The 15,658-nt window shown below is 48.4% G+C and overlaps 1 protein-coding gene across 2 annotated transcripts in view; it reads left to right on the forward strand.

The window, feature by feature from the left end:
* Nucleotides 1-15,658, forward strand: part of UCK2 (uridine-cytidine kinase 2) — a 46,201-nt gene that overhangs the window by 16,380 nt on the left and 14,163 nt on the right. The window contains exon 1 of one of the 2 annotated variants that reach the window (XM_033093484.1): nucleotides 4,692-4,697. The exons of the other annotated variant lie outside the window; for it this stretch is intronic. Coding sequence (XP_032949375.1) covers nucleotides 4,696-4,697 — 2 coding nt within the window. The 5' untranslated portion in view covers nucleotides 4,692-4,695. Of the gene's footprint in view, nucleotides 1-4,691; nucleotides 4,698-15,658 lie in introns of those variants that run through there. 2 annotated transcript variants of the gene reach the window in all.

A 15,658-nucleotide genomic window follows, 5' to 3' on the forward strand; every position in this document is an offset into this window, starting at 1 on the left:
ATTAGCTGGAAAAGCTAATTTTAGACGGCAAAACATGTCTCTTGGAATGGGTAGTAGAGGGTTTTCTTGTTCAGGGTAGTTGTTCTTCCCTTTCTGTTCGTGGTGTGCTGCCCGACTCCAGAGGTTGTCATCCAGGCTTCACCAGGGTTTGCTGAACAGCTAGTAGCAAGTGCTAAGCTTCTGTGACATAGTCCTTTTCTAGATGAAGTAGGTACAAGGAGTACACCCATCACTCAGAGAGACTGAGTTAGCAGGAAAGGGACTCTACTGGGGTGACCCAGAAGTGTCTTGGAATTACGGAAAGGGCTGAGATCACTGCATGTCCCAGAACAGTCTCTTTGCTTAGGTACAAATTGAGGGGAACTGGATTAAACAAGCGTGACGTTCCTGTGACAGCCTGTCAGCCTTATCATGAAAGGAGGCTTGCTATTCAAGGGCCTGTGGTACAGTCTGGCTGAACTTGGACATTCTGAAAATCCTGTAGACTGATGAGAGCCAGTCAGCTGTTGCTTTGAGTCAAACATCTCGCGGATAGCAAAGAGAGGTCTTCCTCTTAAAGGCTGTTGTCCCAAGCTGTCCACCTCCTAGTGCCCCAGCTGTGGTTTCTTTCCTTCCAAGTCGCCCCTTTGCTTTGTGAGTTGCACGTGAAATCAGGGTCCCCGTCCTGTTTCTGAGCTCCGAGGGGCCGTTGTGCAGCGGAATTTTGCAACAACAACAAAAAAATAACCCCCGTGGATCACAGAGAACAGACTGTGAAACTGGAATGCTGTCAGGCGCTCAGGCTGGTACCTGGAAGACCAACCCTCCCGGCTATGTCTGTCTCCTGGGTCTCTCAGAGATGGGAGAAATGGGAAACTCTGGGTGCCAGGGAGCGGCTCAGTGCCCAGCAGGTCATCTCGGCGATTTTCATGCCTACCTGTGTTTGCAAAGTGTAAGGAGAAAGGGAGTCTCTCCTGTGTTTCCAGCCCTTACCTTGTCAGCCATGTTTATGAGGTTTGGTGGTTTTTTTTTTTTTTTTTGGTCTTCATGAAAAATAAACAGAACATACCAAAATACCAAATATTCATATTTTTAAAAGTAGGCCAAGTATTATGTCTGCCTGCTAAATCTAGTGGGTTCTCTGTCCCCGTGCCCCTCTGCAGCCAGGTATTTGCAGAAGGCCCTTTCTCCAGAAAGCAATTTCAGTCATCACAGGTAAGTTTTTAAGCTCAGTGTCTTCCTTCGTGAATGTCATCCCTCAGCCAGCATGCGTTTTGTAGACAGCCTTTCTTTTCTTCTCACTCCCTGCTCTGCTTGGTGCTTGTTTCCTGTGAAAACAGTGGAAGACATTTCTTTGGGGCCCTTAGTGTTACCAGGCTTAGGTAGCGGTGCTGTCCTGCACTTCATTCCCATTTCCACACCCTAACTGTGTGTACACCCCTTGAGAATTTCACAACCTGGGACAAACACATGAGCCATCTTCTTGGGAGCCCTTGACTTTCACAGCCACGGGGCTCTGGATACATACTCACGCGTCTGGAACACCTGTTAATGGGAGCAGGTGTATTTAGTTACTTGGACGTAAAGATCTCATCTTTCAGAGTTTCTTCCTGAGCAGTTTCAGCTTCTTGGGTGGCGACTTTCGCCAGCCCCGCCAGTCGGAGCGGGACAGTCAGCATTCTGTGTTACCTGGGAAATGTGGAAGTTAAGGTCCCGTCTTCCTGCATTTTGGGCTCCGGCTGTGAGGGAGAATGCCCAGTGTAGGCAACAGTCAAGCAGTGGGTTCTGGGGTGGCTTTCGCAGGCCTGCGTCCCCCGGGGCCCCCACACACAGAAAGAAGGCTCGGTCTCTAAAGCCACTGCTGCCCCAGGGAGGGCGGGGGGCCAAGCGGTGTCTGGTGCTAGGACGTTAGTGAACTTCAGGTGGCTCCCACGAATCCCGTGGGAAAGCAAACTTTGGTTTCTCTGGTTTCCCTCTAGGATCTGGTCCCTGATAACCCGGAGGACCGACAGGTGGTGAAGCCCCCCAGGGCAGCTGTGCAGCTGCCTCCCAGAGGCCTTTTGGTGAATCGTATCCCCACCCCGGGCCTAACCCCGTCTCTTAGACTTAGACAGCCCGTGGCTAACCCAGCCTCCCGTTTTAAAAAACAGTCTCTTGAATCTTTGAATGTAAAAGAAATCGGCCTTTTCCTGTGTTTTCTCCTGGTTCTTGTCAGCGGTTCTTCTCACCCTCTTCACTGTGTCTTTTCTCGTCCATAAATCATACCTGCCTTCCTGTGGTCCAGTCCCCAGCGTGTCCTGTAGCCTCTGTTTTTCCTGCACTTGCCCCCCACTTCCCGAGCCCTGCTTTAGGGGAACATAGTGGAGAAGATTTTTACCTGGATTTGACAAGTTAAAGAACTTCCCTTTGGAAGGTGCACAGGGACATGGAAAAGGGAAGGGACAGGTCTCTGAAGGGACCAATGACGACTGCGCGTCCTCGTCCCAGACAGTCCGTGGTGCCGAGTGGCAGCCCGGCCCGCTGAGGTTTTCTTCTCCTCCCTGTTTTGAACTGTCCCACCTTAGAGGGATGGGCGCTTGTAAAATAAACGGAAGGGCCTCCATTATGTCTGGATAGATTGTAACTGGTGGGGCGCAGCCAGCCCCCTCAAGGCTCGTCCCCCGTGCTCAGCAGGCCTCGTGTGGGGAAGGTTAGTGGCGATGCATCGAGCTTTCTGACTTCTTTCCGTGAGGGCCTAGGCGTCGAGCTTTCTAAGCCGCTATTGATTTTGCAGCAAAGACGCCCCAAAGTAAGGCACTTACATATAGCAGCGGACCCTAGGGCCTGGCCTCTCGTTTCAGGACAGCTCGCAGCTTCACACATTTCAGCAGACGCAGAATGCACCACGGTGGGAAGTCAGACTGTTTTCACGTGTCTATCCAGTCACTTCCCAGTTACTGTGTTTTCCATCGCAAGCTCCTCTGTCCTGTGTGACTGGCACCCACAGAATCTCTGTCAGCAGAATTGCATGTCCCGGGGTTTCTGCTGACGTCTGGACACGTGCAGGCTGGTAGAATATGAGCTGTGGGAAGCTGCGTGGGTGACTGTCTGAGGCTGGCATGTAGGAGCAGGAACACCTGTGCTGGGGAACATGGAGGTTTCTGGAGAGCTGGGGGTGCAGGGATGGGGCAGGGAGTTGCGCAGCATCACAGCCAGGCTGGGCGGTGCGCTGGGCACTCAGCTCATCCTGGCCGGCCTGGAACCCTGGGCAGAAGCACACAGTATGGCAGTGGAGATAACGTGAGTGCCCTCTGCTCAGCCTCCGGCTATGCCCCCATGCGCGGTGGCCAACCTTGCCATTTTTAATCATCTCTGTAAAGTAGAAGGTGTCTCTGGCACCCAAGGGTTGAAAGAATAAAATGTGAAAATACTGTAGGTATGAAAGTGTTTTTAAACCATCAGGAGCTATCCATGGCGAAGTGATAGGTGTCTGCCAGCGTAGCGGGATTATGTATTCGCTGTTATAAACAATGTATTACATAGTTTCATAACCATCCCCACTTACAACAGATGATAAAACTGAGGCTCAAAGATCAGTCTTCCCCAAGCTCACACAGCTGGTAAAAGGCATAGCCAGTACTTGAACTTCTCTTTGTAACCTGCTTTCTACCAAGCTGACCAGGCCCATCACAGCAGCTGGCTACCACGTATGGGACTTAGGGACCGTCTGATACATTAATTTATCCAGCAAACACTAAGTGTCTGTTGCAACCCTACACAATTTGGCGTGTTAGGAGTTAGGTGAGTCTTTGTTTGTTGCCTTTTAAATGTTTCCCCTAAGTAACTTGTAATGATCGCACCCAAGTTTTAAAAATAAATCTTTTTAACACTCGACCCTGGTTCTTAGTCTAATTCTCTTAGTTGCCCACTTAGTGGTAACTGTTATATATATCCTGCCCCTGGGCAGAGGCGTGTCTCTTAGAAAAAGAGACTTGGAATGACTTCCATAAGTGGACAGGTTGTGACGTGTAATTGTGTCAGCTTGCTTGTGTTTATTCGGTCATTTGGTGATTTAACTGTTTCAGCTGCCTAACTCTTCAGCTTTGGGCTGACTTCGTGAGAGCTGGAAAGCTTTTAATAGATCAGTCAGAAGAGCACATCCACAGTCCAGTGTCACTCCTTTGGCAGCTGCAGCTGTCAGCTGGGGACGCGTGTTTAGAGCCTGAGAATTGAGGATCTGCGTGAAATGCAGCCCTCCCAGGCGCCAAGATTGTCTTTTTAACGTTTGGGAACATGTTGACACAGATGAGACCTGGGAGGCCGTCAGACGCGTGCCACGGCTTCCTTCTCTGTAGGAGAATGTGCCCAGGGGTGTGGGAAAGCATCTGGACCCAGAGAGACTCTCACACCTGCTTTCTCAGGTGACCCTGGGGTCAGCCGCAGCTGTGGGAGGTGCCTGGTGTGATCCACCTCTCCTGCTTTTAATCCACGATAAAACGAAGGTTCACAAATGAGTGGCTTCCAGGCACACTCAACTAGCACGTAGCACAGCGTACTTGCGCCTTGTTCTCTGAAGCCTCCTTTCTGCTGAACTCCTGAGCTCCATCAAAGCCGTAGGCACGCCGTGGTACTGTGTGCCACCCGAGTCGTTAATTTATCCAGCAAACATTGAGTGCCTGCTGTATCCCTACTTCTGGGCACACAGAGATGAGTCAGGCAACAGAAGACAGCTGGGTGATGTAAGTGACGATCGTGTGCTGAGTAAGTGGCATGACACCCGGGGGGGGCGTCATTGCTGGGGGGTGGGGTGGGGAAGGCAGGCGACGTGACTGAGTCAGAGTAGAAGGGTGAGCAGGTGTTCGCCAGATTGGAAGGGGGTGGGGACACGCAGGGCGGCATTCCAGACGGAACTGGAGGGCTGGGGACAGCAGTGTGTGCTCCCAGCCAGTACGTGGCAGGAGCAGCAGGGGAGGCCGGCCTCACAGCCCTGTGTGCCAAACAAGGCATTTGGATGGTGTCCCATTGCCACTGTGCCCTGCCTGTCCTCCGCCTGCTGCTCTGGCTGTCACCTGACTCATTCTGCTTCCCCTCCTCTGTTGTCCTTCTCTTTCCTTTGCCCCCTCCAGTGTGTGCCTTAGGCCGGCAGTGCTGGCCTCACACATTGAATGGTTAATGGCCTCAGCAGGCCTGCTTTGTCCTCTGGGCGGGACGTCCCAAGGGCCGAGCCTGCTGGAGGGATGAGAGAGAGAGAGGTACAGAGGGGTCTGGGGGATCTTGGCCCTTGAGAATTTGCCCTCTGAGACACTGAGGGAGGGGACGTGGTAGGAGGTGAAACTGGAGAATGGTTTTGTTCCTCCATGCCATTACAGAAACCCTCGAGGTGGGGTCTGTCAGGTGTGTGCAGATGTACACATGTGAGGGAGGCACCACGGGTATCAGAGTGTCCCAGGCACTGTGCAAGGTGCACGTCAGGATGAAAAGGTGCCCAATACTTCTGTTCTGAGCCGTGAGTTCCTGGTCCTGTTTCAGGGGAGGAGTGGAGGCTCAGAGAGGTTAAGTAACCCACCCGAGGTGGCTCAGCCAATGAGGCACGGAACCAGGACTGACCGATGATCTGTCCACCTCTGCCTGCACGTATCGGTGGGTCTGCATGTCGTGCAGAGTGGCTGTGCTTCCTTCTGCCCCTTGGCAGCCTTGCCTACGTGAGCTCGGTTTTGCTGTCAGATGAACAAGCAAGCAGACAGCTGCTCTGATAGACCTGGGAACTTGTTCCCCGAGAGAGCAGCCAGGCCCAGGCAGGTCACGCCAGGCCTTGCAGCAGAAGTGTCCGGACGTGTTACAGAATGTGCTGAGCCAGCAGCACCTGCTTCAGAGTCCTTTCTGTAGGTTACAGGGGGTCAGCGCCCACTCCCTGCCCGGTGCTCACCTGTCGGCCCAGGAGAGGCCCGGCTGCAGGAGGGAGAATGCCCGAGGACATGGCACCTGAACCCTAGGAATGTCCCCTTCCGTGTATGCGCGTGCGGGCTCATCTCTGGGGACACGCAGAAAACCAGTGGGGCAGGGAGGTTTGGAGTGACGTCCAGAGGGTCGTGGGCAGGCGATGTGTTGGAGAAAAAGCCACACTGGCCACTTTCTGTGCGTGGCATGAAGAAATCAGCTTCGGAAACGACGAGTCTGTCTGTATCCCCAACACCAGCATTCACTCACTTGTACCGGTGTTCTTCACTTAAATTTTAGGATTGCAGCAGTTTTGTTTCCTCTGTTTTGTAGACGGATCGTCCGTATGTCGCCAGCACTGTGGGTGATTTTGGGAACCCAATCCTCACTCGTTTGTGTGGCAAACTGCGTTCCCACTTTTGCTCAGAGAGCTGTTGGCTGGTCATAGGTCTGTCAGTGGGGGACGGCCTGTGGGGTCTTTCGCAAAGAAGGGAACCTTTTCAAGCCAGGGCCTTCCGTGGGTTAAAAGGCGAGACATCATTGGAACCAGACGCTAAGAAAGCGTTCTCGCAGTTAGTTTTGCACTTGCGCTTGGTGTGGCTGACTGAGCCTGAATGACCTCAGACCGGGCGTTCTGAAAGTGTAGACTATTAGTCGTGGGGTTCGAGAGCTCATCTAGTGTTTCCTAATTTCTGGTTTGCAGACCAGTTTGGTCTATGCTACGGAGCAAGTTCTCTGAACTGTTTACAGAAAGCGTGGTGTCTACCAGTGACACGATGCGTGTGTTCCATAGGATGAGGGTATTATAAAAATGTCACGACACTTATTTTTTAAAACCTCCTGCCTTGTTTTTCCTACAACCAGGTAAGTGACCCCACAGAGCAGGGTCCTGGATCCACCACTTGTTTTTGCACATCCTTTCGCTTTTGTAGTGGTTAGACTCACAGCGCTGAGGGAGAATGGGAAACCACAGGATTTTTTCCATCTCCGGCCGTTCACACCCTGCCCTAATGGTGATGGACTGTGCCCAGTTCTCCTCTCAGCTGTCATTCTTAAGCACTGTAAACAGACTGATTTTTTTTTTTTAATTGGGGAATATTGGGGAACAGTGTGTTTTTCCAGGATGCCAAGTCATTTTTCAATCTAGGTGTGGAGGGCGCAGCTCACTGGTCCATGTGGAAATTGAACCGGCGACCTTGGTGTTATGAGCACTGCGCTCCAACCAACTGAGCCAACCGGCCCGCCCCAGGCTGATATTTTTAAACACAACATTTCGGAAACAAATGTCATCTTATTGTTTTTAGAGGTATCAGCACTTGTGTATGGGATTTAGTTGGCCCTCTTTCTGCCAGAGCCTTATCATTTGGTGTATAAAAAATAATTCAATTAGTATAAAGAAGAAAAAAAATGATTGATACTTTCTATGGTTATAGCTAACCATTGTTAAAACTGATATTTCTTTCTGAACTTTCCTATGTGTACACCCATGGGACATACTTGATTTTTGGACGGAATTGAGAAAAAATAGTTCTGTGTCTTAGTTTTTTTAAACTGAACACACGCTGAGCATATCCCCATATTAGCAAATATTCTTTTGCTAAAAAAGAACGTAAAGCTGTGTTACGTTTCATGTGCAACGTGCCAAGATTTATTTAACAAACCCCCCCCGCCCCCCCCGTTGCTGACGGTGTAGGTTCTCATAAACTTTTCTGCAGTGATGGACATCTTCATAAGTTTTTGTTCCTTTTTAATCAGTTCCTCAGGGTAAATCTCCAGAAGTCACATGATTGGTTCAAAGGACGAACGTTTGTCGTACTCTTGCCAAGGTGATGGGCAGAATCCTTGGTGCTTGCTGTTGGCGCAGCAGTCAGAGCCACCATCGAAAACACTGGACGAATTGTTGTGTCAACATTTTTGTGCTCTTGCTTTTTTGGGGGGTGGGGGGGCAACTGATGTTCTTTCTCATTCAGCCCTTTTTACATATTCCTTGTGTTTCTCATGTAAAGAAAAATAGACCTATATTATATTATCTTTCTTAACCTCTCCCACACAGAAAAGTGAGCCACTGACTGTCCGTTCCATTTCAGTAGGAAGCTCTTCAAAGTTTCCAGAGAAGACAGGTGATCTGAAACAAGCACACACCCCAGGTCGTAGCCGAGAACCCCCTAAGAAAGCTTGGGAAAGGGAGGGAGGTGGTTTTCTGTGACAAGCATGGCCATCATCATGAGCCCACACCCAGGGCACACTCATCCAATCACACTGACCTTCTCTCAGCAGCGACAGAACTCACACCGGAGAAAAAGGTGTGAGACCCACTTCTCTTCCCTGACTCGCGCTTCCTACCAGTTACTTGGTGTGCAGCCTTTATGGGGCAGGGGGCGGAAGAAAAGGGGGAATGGGGAACAAAGGTACTTTTGGGGAGCAGTCTTTTAAATCTTCCTGGAAGAGGAAGCCCTCTCTGGGGAGAGCAGAGCACATGCTGTGCTTTCAGCATGTACCAGAGGGAAGCACGTTTAAGAGCTTGGCTTGAAGCTGGTAACTAGTGATGCAAGCTCCTGATGTTTTCTTCTTAAGTCTTTGTTAGTGAGGTAATTGATTGCTATAACTGGGGAAAAGGTTGTATGACAAGGTCTCTCCGTCCCTCCTCCCCCATCATGGTTTCAGGGGCTACTTTTCGGCATTTGAACTAGAGGCATCTTTGCCTGAGAAATGTGACACAGGCTCAGCTTACTTTTATGGAGGGCCCGGCAGTGGGGTATGTGTACAAAGATTAATGAGATAAGACCCTTGCCCTTGGTTTATGTAGTTTAGTGGTAGAGAGGAGAGTAGTGATGTAAATAATTTTTTTTTTATTGGGGTAAAATATACATCACATAAAATTTACCTGTGTTTAAAGTGTACAGTTCTGTGGCATTAAGTACCGTCACCTTTTTGTACAACCACCATCACCATCCGGCTTCAGCACTGTTTCATCTTCTCCAAGTTAAACTCTGGATTCATTAAACAATAACTCCTCCTTTCCCTCTGCCCCCAGGCCCTGGAAACCACCATTCTACTTTCTGTCTCTGAATTTGAGGGCCCTAGGGACCTCATATAAGTGGAATCGTACAGTGTTTGTCCTTTTGTGGTTGGCTTGTTTATTTATTTATGATTTTAGTGTGTTTTTCCAGGACCCATCAGCTCCAAGTCAAGTAGTTGTTTCAATCTAGTTGTGGAGGGCGCAGCTTACAGTGGCCCATGTGGGGATCGAACCGGCAACCTTGTTGAGAGCACCGCGCTCTAACCAACGGGGTTAACCGGCCGCCCAGGCTTATCTCATTTGACTTAGTTTCTTCAGGGATCATCTCAAGGTCCAACCATGCTGTAACGTGTCTCAGAATTTCCTTTTTAAGGGTGAATAGATGTCCCTCTGAATGGATAGACCACATTTGGTCTATCCATTCATCTGTGAATAGACAAGACACTCGGGTTGCTTCCACCTCTTGCTACTTTGAATAATGCTGTTATGAACATGGGCGGACAAATATTTGTTCAAGTCTTGCTTTCAATTCTTTTGGATGTATACCCAGAAGTGGATTTGCTGAATCATATGATAATTTCATGTTTTGAGGAATCTCTGTACCATTTTCCATTCCCACCAGCAGGTGTACAGGGTTCCAATAGGTGCACATTTTCACTAACGCTTGTTATTTTCAGTGGGTGTTTTTCTTCTTAGAGTAACCATCCTAATGGGCGTAAAGAGGTGTTACGGTTTTGGTTTGCGTTTCCTAATCATGATGTTGAGCATTTTGTCATGGGCTTTTTGGCCATTGATTATATATACTCTTGGGAGAAATGTCTGTTCAAGTGTTTTGCCCATTTTTAAGGTCAGGTTTCTTTTGGTTGAGTTGTAGGAGTTCTGGATGTGTTCTGCATGTTAATCCCTTATCAGGTATGTGATTTGGCAGTGTTTTTTCCCCAATCTTTCAGGTAGCTTTTTACTGTGTGGGCAGTGGCCTTTGATGCACAAATGTTTTGAATTTAATGGAGCCCATCTAATTTATTTTTTGTTGTTGTTCCTGTGCTTCTGGTATCATGTCCAAGAAATCATTGCCGAATCCAGTGTCACGATGCTTTTCTCCTATCATTTCTTCTACGTTTTATAGTTTTGGTTCTTACATTTAGACCTTTGATCTATTTCCGTTAATAGTTGTATATTGTGTAAGGTGAGGCTCCAGCTTAATTTTTTTTTTTCGCATGTGGGTCTCCAGTTCTCCCACTCTGCTGGTTGAAAGACCATTTTAATAGTATAGGAATGAAGATGCTTATGAGCTGCAGTGTCTGACAACAGGGTTCTAGTTGAATGATTTAGGAAGAAGGGATTTGAGCCGCTCACTCCATCTGGACAGGCAGACCTTACAGGAAGCTTCCCTGAGGGGACATCTGTGTGCTGTTTCCTAGAAATTAGCAGGAGCCATTTGAGGTGGAGGGACAAGAAGGAAATTGTCAAGGTAAGATGAAGAATACAGGGTATTTAAGGCACTTGATTTCCTGCTTTCAGTTATACATGTAGTGTTTATAGAAGGCTTGTTCGGACGAAAATTCCCCATCACTCTTTAGTTTGTGGTGTTTCCTGGTAGGGGGATGGGTGTTATTTTATAGCTACTTGTCATGGTAGGGAGAAATATGGGCTCATGCTCTTCGTGGAATACCCCACGTGGGGCGTTTTAAGGACAGGTAGTATCACAGATGGCCATCATCTAGGCTGTCCGCCCAGCTTGCCGCAGATTTCTGCTTAAAGTGATTCCACAAGCCTGTTTCCTCAACACGTGTGCAGCTGTGGGCCAGAGGCTTACACGTGGATCCTGTGTCTCTTTCCGGATGAATTCCAGAGGGACACAGCTGCAGGTTTTTCTGTAACTCTTTGTCTGAGCACAGGAAGCGCCTTACAACCCACTTGGTTAGATCTCATTTCCGTTCAGTTATTGCCCTGTGTGCTCTCTGGTGTCTGGTCCCTGGGTTCAGGGTGCAGCCAGCTGCTGGGTTGGCGCCCTCTTGTGGTCCACCTTTGATCTGGTCGGGATCTGGGGAGCCAAGGCCGAGAGGACGAGGAAGTAGAAAGACCAGGGTCAGAACGACAGAAATGAGAGAAACCCAGACTTTGAGCTCAGGATTTAAATGATCAGGACTAACGACGAAGCCGGGACAAAGTACAGAATTCTAAGCTCGAGAAAACAGAGGTTTGTACGGTGTTTAGGTGTGAAGAGAATAAAGCAGGTGAAGCATGACGACGTCCTCACCTGAGTTACAAGATACAGTTTCCCAGGAGAGTATGTGCGGGACAGGTTTGTGGAAATGAAAACGTCAGCGTCTTAGAGAGGAGAGTCGTTTTCACTGAATGTGTATTTTGTGTTATTGGCCCATCCGAGGCTCGGCTGTCACCCCTCACAGTTGACACAGGGTCATTCAGCATCGGTCTGAGAGATTGTGTGGCCTCAGATATAACCTATGTAGGGGCGGCAGGGTTGGGTATCCAGCCAGGCTGTGTGCCCAGCCTGCTCCTAAAGGACCCATATTTTGCACTTTAGAGCTTTGTGGCAATTAGGTAGTTTTCGCCCACCTTCCTTTTTTTCTGTGTGTGTGTGTGTGTGTGTGTGTGTGTGTGTGTGTTTAATCTATCTTGCCCAGAAGTTTATTGGGCATTTCTGTCAAAACACAGAAGCTATCATAAATGGCCCTTTCACATCCGCAGCCCAATAACTGCTACTCATTTTGAAGATCCCGGAGCACACTGCAGGATCTAGAAACTTCTTAGTCACCCAGGAAACAGTAGAGTAAGCCCAATCCTCAGTGTAGTGTTACTTGCAAGCATAGTTCAAGTCTTTAAAAATGGGCTGAGTCTGTTTAGCATGTGTGATAATCATTCACCAGGATATTTGATGAAGTCGACACTCCTACGTACCAACCAGCAATCGTTTACTGTTGGAGCAAACAGAAAACACCAGGAAAAATTCTGTAGGAAAAGACGATAAGGTGAAATGATAAGCATCCTTATGGCATATGGCTTCTGGAAGAAGAAAAAAGGCATTGTGTGCCGGAGTAGACATACATAGAGGTTGAAGAAAGGGGTCTCATTCTCTGTGATTAGAAAAAGAGAGAAAAATTAAACCCACCAGTTACAAAATGACAAGGTGTCTTCGTTTCCTAGGGCTGCAGTAACAGATTACAACAAACCTGGAGGCTTAAAACCACAGGGTCTTATTGTCTTACTGTCCGGAGGCCAGAAGTCCACAAGCTGGGTGATGGGCGCAGGTCCCCTCTGCAGGCTCTGAAGGAGAGTCGCGCCCAGCCTCTCTCCCAGCTGCCGGTGGAGTTCCTTGGCTTAGAGGCATCACTGCACCTCTACCTCTGTCCACGTGGCCTCCCCCTGTGTCTGTGTTCCCTGCTTTTCTGAGTCTTACAAGGACAGTGTCCTGGGGTTTAGGGCCCGCCCTGATCCAGGATGATCTCATCTCGACACCCTTCACCTTACTTACATCTGCAAAGACCTTTATTCCAAATGAGGTCACATTCTGAGGTTCTGGGGAGTAGGACGTGGTCATATCTTTTTTTGGGGGTGGGGTGGGGGGCACAATTTAACCCACGACAGTCCGTTATTTGGGTTCCCAAATTCATGTCTGTCCCAAGTGCAAAGTACACTCGCCCCATACCAACTCATTATTAATGAACAGTGATTTTTTTTTTTTGAGAAGAAAGAATTTTGAAAGACGAGGGGCTCGATTTCTGGAATTAAAAAAGACGAATTGCAGATGGTTATTAATCTTTTTTCTGAAGATAAACGTCTCTTTTGGAGATAATTGTAGATTTGCATACAGTTGTAAGAAATAGTGCAGAGAGACCCCCCACACCATTTCCTCAGTTTCCCCGATGATAATATCTTCCAAAGCACAACAGGGCGCTGCCATGGAAATAAAGACAGCATGTCCATCGGACGGAGCCCCAGCCTCTCTCACCCCTACCTTCTGTCAGCCACGACTGTTCTCCATTTCCACACTGTCGTCCTTTCTAGAACGCCGCATAAATGGAATCGGACAGGATGTAACCCTCTTGGATTGCCTTTGTCCCTTTGGCATAATCTGGAGATTCCCACGTTTATTCCCTGTCATCGCCAAATAGTGTACCTGGTGTGGACGTGCCACGGGATGATCCTGGTGAGCAATGTCTGGGTGGTTTCCCGTTTGGGGGCTCTGATGCACAAAGCTTGTGCACACACGTGTGCATGGGGGTGAATGCCCAGGAACGCAGTTGCGAGGTCACGTGGTAGTTGCATGTTTAGTTTTTAAAGAAAGTGCCAGATTGTTTTCCCAAGTAGACGAAACATTTGCATTTCTACCAGCCTTTGGTGGTGTCACTATTTTTTAATTTTTTTTTTTTTATTTTAGCTGTTCTGGTGGGGATGTAGCGAAATGTCACCCTAGTTTTAATGTACATTTTCCTCATGGCTCGTGACGCTAAGCATCTTTTCATGTCGCCTTTTGGGTGAGGTACCTCTTCCAATCCGTTGCCCGTGTTCTAACCGGATGGTTTGTTTTTTTATTGTTGAGTTTTGAGAATGCTTTACATGTTACAGAGACTCGTCCTTTGTTAGATACGTGCTTTGTGCTCGTTTGGCTCCAGTCTGCAGCTTCTCTTTTCATCCTCTTAAGAGGGAGTGTTTCACTCAGCAAGTTTTACTTTTGATGAAATTCAGTTTATTGACTTTCCCTTTTATGGATCACGGTTTTGGTGTCAAGTGTAAAACATACCTGCCAAACACTAGATCCTGAAGACTTTCTCCTTGGTGTTTCCTTAGTAAGTTTTATAGTTTTGTGTTTTACATCAGCCCGTGATCCACGTTGAGTTAATTTTTAGGACAAGTTCATTTGTCAGCCTTTGGGTGTCCCGTTGCTCCAGCTCCATTTCTGGAAAAGGCTGTCCTTCTTCCCCCACTGAACTGCATTTGCACGTTTGTCAGATAGATCAGTTGGACATATTTGTGTGGGTCTGAAACAAAAGTCCAGCCTGTGTCTACTGACAGTTGCTTCAGTTTCACAAGTTAGTAAAAGATAATCATTGCATTGGAAAGAGATTTACTTCAACGCCTGCTTTCCAACAGCACATTCGCCCTCATGACTTTCGATGACTGTCAGTGTGGAAACTCCCCCCGTCTCTTATAGAGTAACCTGGTCTGTGCGGCTTTGGGAGTTCTCTGTTTGTCAATTCCAGCCGCGTTTTGGGCTTCGGAGGTGGTGATGAACGATGCAGCCACCACAATCTAGAAGGAAAGGGTCGAGGAAACTGAGTCTGCTCATAGAGGATTTGAACGCTTTTCTTCAGATACTCTGAGGAACAAATAGTAAGTTGGGTTTTCAAGGACAGTAAAAGGAAGTGGGTGCTTCGCACATGCTTTCGGTTTCCTCCCCCCGCTGCTCTGTAGCTGGACACGGGTGCTGGAGGAGACCTAAAAGAGGAAAAAATTTTAAAAAAAAACACAAAACACCTTTTGGTAACCAGGTTTTGGTAACTTCTGGTTTTCTACATTTGGATTAGGATGGCTAGAGAGGAAGAGTTTTAACTCCAATATGGTTTGTACAACAAACCACTGCTGTTAAGTCCACGTTAACTGTTTACCCACGTGTGGCCAACTTGGAGAGATTCAGCAGAGGGTCCAGCTGGCCCGTGCGGCTCTCCTTTAGCCAATCGTTTTTAAAAACGGAGCAGTCAGCTTTCTTCATGTGTCTCTCCCCCAGAAGGACTTCGGGTCCTGAGCCATAATTTCTGTAGTAGGCACAGTATCCTTGCCCAGGAAGCCAGGCTGTAGCGAGTGGGTGGCTTTCGGTATGGCTTTCAGTATGCCTCCACCGAAGACGTCCTCGTCTTTTCCTAGGAGAAGGGGCTCCGTATTCTAGGTCTTATCACCTCAACTTGCCGCCTGATCCACAAGTAAAAGGGGAAGGAAATAAATCCAACAGCTTGTACCCACGAGGCAGTAAGGACGGACCCTCCAGCAGGCCCCGTCTTTGCTTCTACCTTTTGGAGAGGGCTTCGTAAGCGGCAAATCCATCCAAGCTAGCAATAAGCCTGGATGTATTGACAGAGAGAGACACGCCTCTTGTGTTTGTCGTGTGGGGAGTACAAACAGGTGCCCACAAATTCTGCATTCAGGCTCAAAACCAGCACGAGGAGGCTGAAATCAGTGTTTTGTGCTGAATAATTGTAATCCAGGGACAAGGGCTATGTCGCCACTTGGGCACAAGCGCGATCCTGTCGTGTCTCGCCATTGTTTGGTGGCAGCTGTCAGCCAGGCTGTGGATAAGACTAAAACTTGGCTTCACGAGAAGATTGTGGGTGCACACACACACACACACACACACACACACACACACACCCTTTCGTTTGTTTAAAATGATGGAGAAGAGCCACAGCAGTTTTCACTTTGGATCAGTTTGCACGTGTCCCCGTGTCTTTCACGTGGTTACCGGCACACACCAGTTTGTATTTTCTCTTCCACATCCACAGTCACTTGTATTCCTGTCACCTGCATTGATCTCCTCGTAAGTGTGCTACATGGTCAGAGGGTAGAAATGTTGTAAGTCTTTCTCTGTACCGCTTTCAGAAAGGGCTTCTCCAGTTCAGACCACACCATCTGTTGCCGTTGGCGAGATTTTAAAGAGTTTGCTAATTTCTGCTGCCAAACATCTGCATGGACTTCTCATCTGTCCCCAGAGTGTCTGTCTCTGCGCAC

Source organism: Rhinolophus ferrumequinum, chromosome 22 (genome assembly GCF_004115265.2).
Source record: "Rhinolophus ferrumequinum isolate MPI-CBG mRhiFer1 chromosome 22, mRhiFer1_v1.p, whole genome shotgun sequence".
NCBI classification, from domain to species: Eukaryota; Metazoa; Chordata; class Mammalia; order Chiroptera; family Rhinolophidae; genus Rhinolophus; species Rhinolophus ferrumequinum.